Source organism: Humulus lupulus, chromosome 2, assembly GCF_963169125.1.
Source record: "Humulus lupulus chromosome 2, drHumLupu1.1, whole genome shotgun sequence".
Lineage (NCBI taxonomy): Eukaryota > Viridiplantae > Streptophyta > Magnoliopsida > Rosales > Cannabaceae > Humulus > Humulus lupulus.
Window position 1 is genome coordinate 223140765 of NC_084794.1, and position 1316 is coordinate 223142080.

Consider the following 1316-nt stretch of genomic DNA (forward strand, 5'->3'; position numbering starts at 1 on the left):
ACGCATTGTCCCATCTTTCTTTTTCACGAACAAGACCGGTGCACCCCAAGGAGAATAGCTAGGTCGGATGATCCCTTATCCAACAGTTCTTGCAATTGTGTCTTTATTTCCTTCAGCTCTGTTGGCGCCATTCGGTAAGGAGCTTTTGATATTAGAGTTGTTTTTGGTGCTAGCTCAATAACGAACTCAATGTCTCTATCTGGTGGTACTCAAGGTAAGTCTTCTGGAAACACTTCCAGGAATTCACACACTGCATGCACATTTTCTAGCCTTAGCTGAGTTTCTCTAACCATGTCTACAATGTAGGCTAAGTATGCTTACACCCCTTATATATCATCCTTTGTGCCTTGAGTGTCGAGGTAATGGGCATCCGAAGACCCGTTGTTTTACACATAAAGATGAACTGCTCTCCTTCTTCTGGTTGGAACATAACCATCTTTTTTCAACAATGTATTGTGGCTCCATGCTTCACAGACCAATCCATTCTCAGAATAACGTCATAATCCTTTATCTTTAATTCGATCAAGTCCCCAAGTAACTCTCTATTCTCGATAATAATTGGGACGGATTGCAACCATCTAGACGATATCATTACTTCCCTAGATGGTAAGGTCATGACAAACTCCCTTTTAAGATTCTCACTATGCCTACCTAGTCTATCAATCATTTCTAAGGAAACAAATGAATGTGTAGCTCCATAATCAAAAAGTACTTTACAAATTTTATCACTAATAAAGATCTGACCTGTCACCATCATATTGCTGGCCTCCGCTTCTCCACAACTTAAAGCAAAAGCCCGGGCTATCATTAACTTATCATCTTTCTTCTATCCTTCCTTCTGATCTGTCTTCATTTGTGCGCACTTCTTCTTCATATGACCCTCTTGTCCACACTTGTAACAGACTCTCAAGTGTTCTTGACACTCTCCCCCATGTTTAAGGTTGCATTTAGGGAAATTAGGTATCTCTTTGTAGTGACCTTGGGAATTATTATTGTTGTTGGCCCCTCCTTTGGATTTCTTATCAGTCAAACTTCCTTGGCCATTCTGGAATTTTTGCTTGTTATCACCTTGGCCATTATTTCCTTTATTAGCCTCTCTTCTTGCGGCACCTTCCTTCCAAATACGGTCCTCCAAAAGCTCTGCCTCCAAAGCCTATTTGAGAGTTTCAACATATGTAGTTACCCCAACACTCGTCATCTTTACATCACTGGTGATCATAGGATTTAATCCTATGATGAACCTATCAATTCTTATCACTTCATTGGACACTAAATCTACTGTGAATTTCTTCAATCTATCGAATTTTTGTGCGTAC

The 1316-nt window shown here is 40.1% G+C and overlaps 1 protein-coding gene across 1 annotated transcript; it reads right to left on the reverse strand.

Annotated features, from left to right (window-relative positions):
* Positions 1-442: 442 nt before the first annotated feature.
* LOC133815197 (uncharacterized) lies at positions 443-808 on the reverse strand. Its single transcript, XM_062248062.1, has one exon. It carries the CDS (start codon positions 806-808, stop codon positions 443-445), a length of 366 nt encoding a protein of 121 aa, XP_062104046.1.
* Between the last annotated feature and the right edge of the window lie 508 nt (positions 809-1316).

What these genes read in the sequence shown, in the direction of transcription:
- LOC133815197 (XM_062248062.1), bottom strand. Translation starts at nt 808, where the DNA reads ATGATAGCCCGGGCTTTTGCTTTAAGTTGTGGAGAAGCGGAGGCCAGC.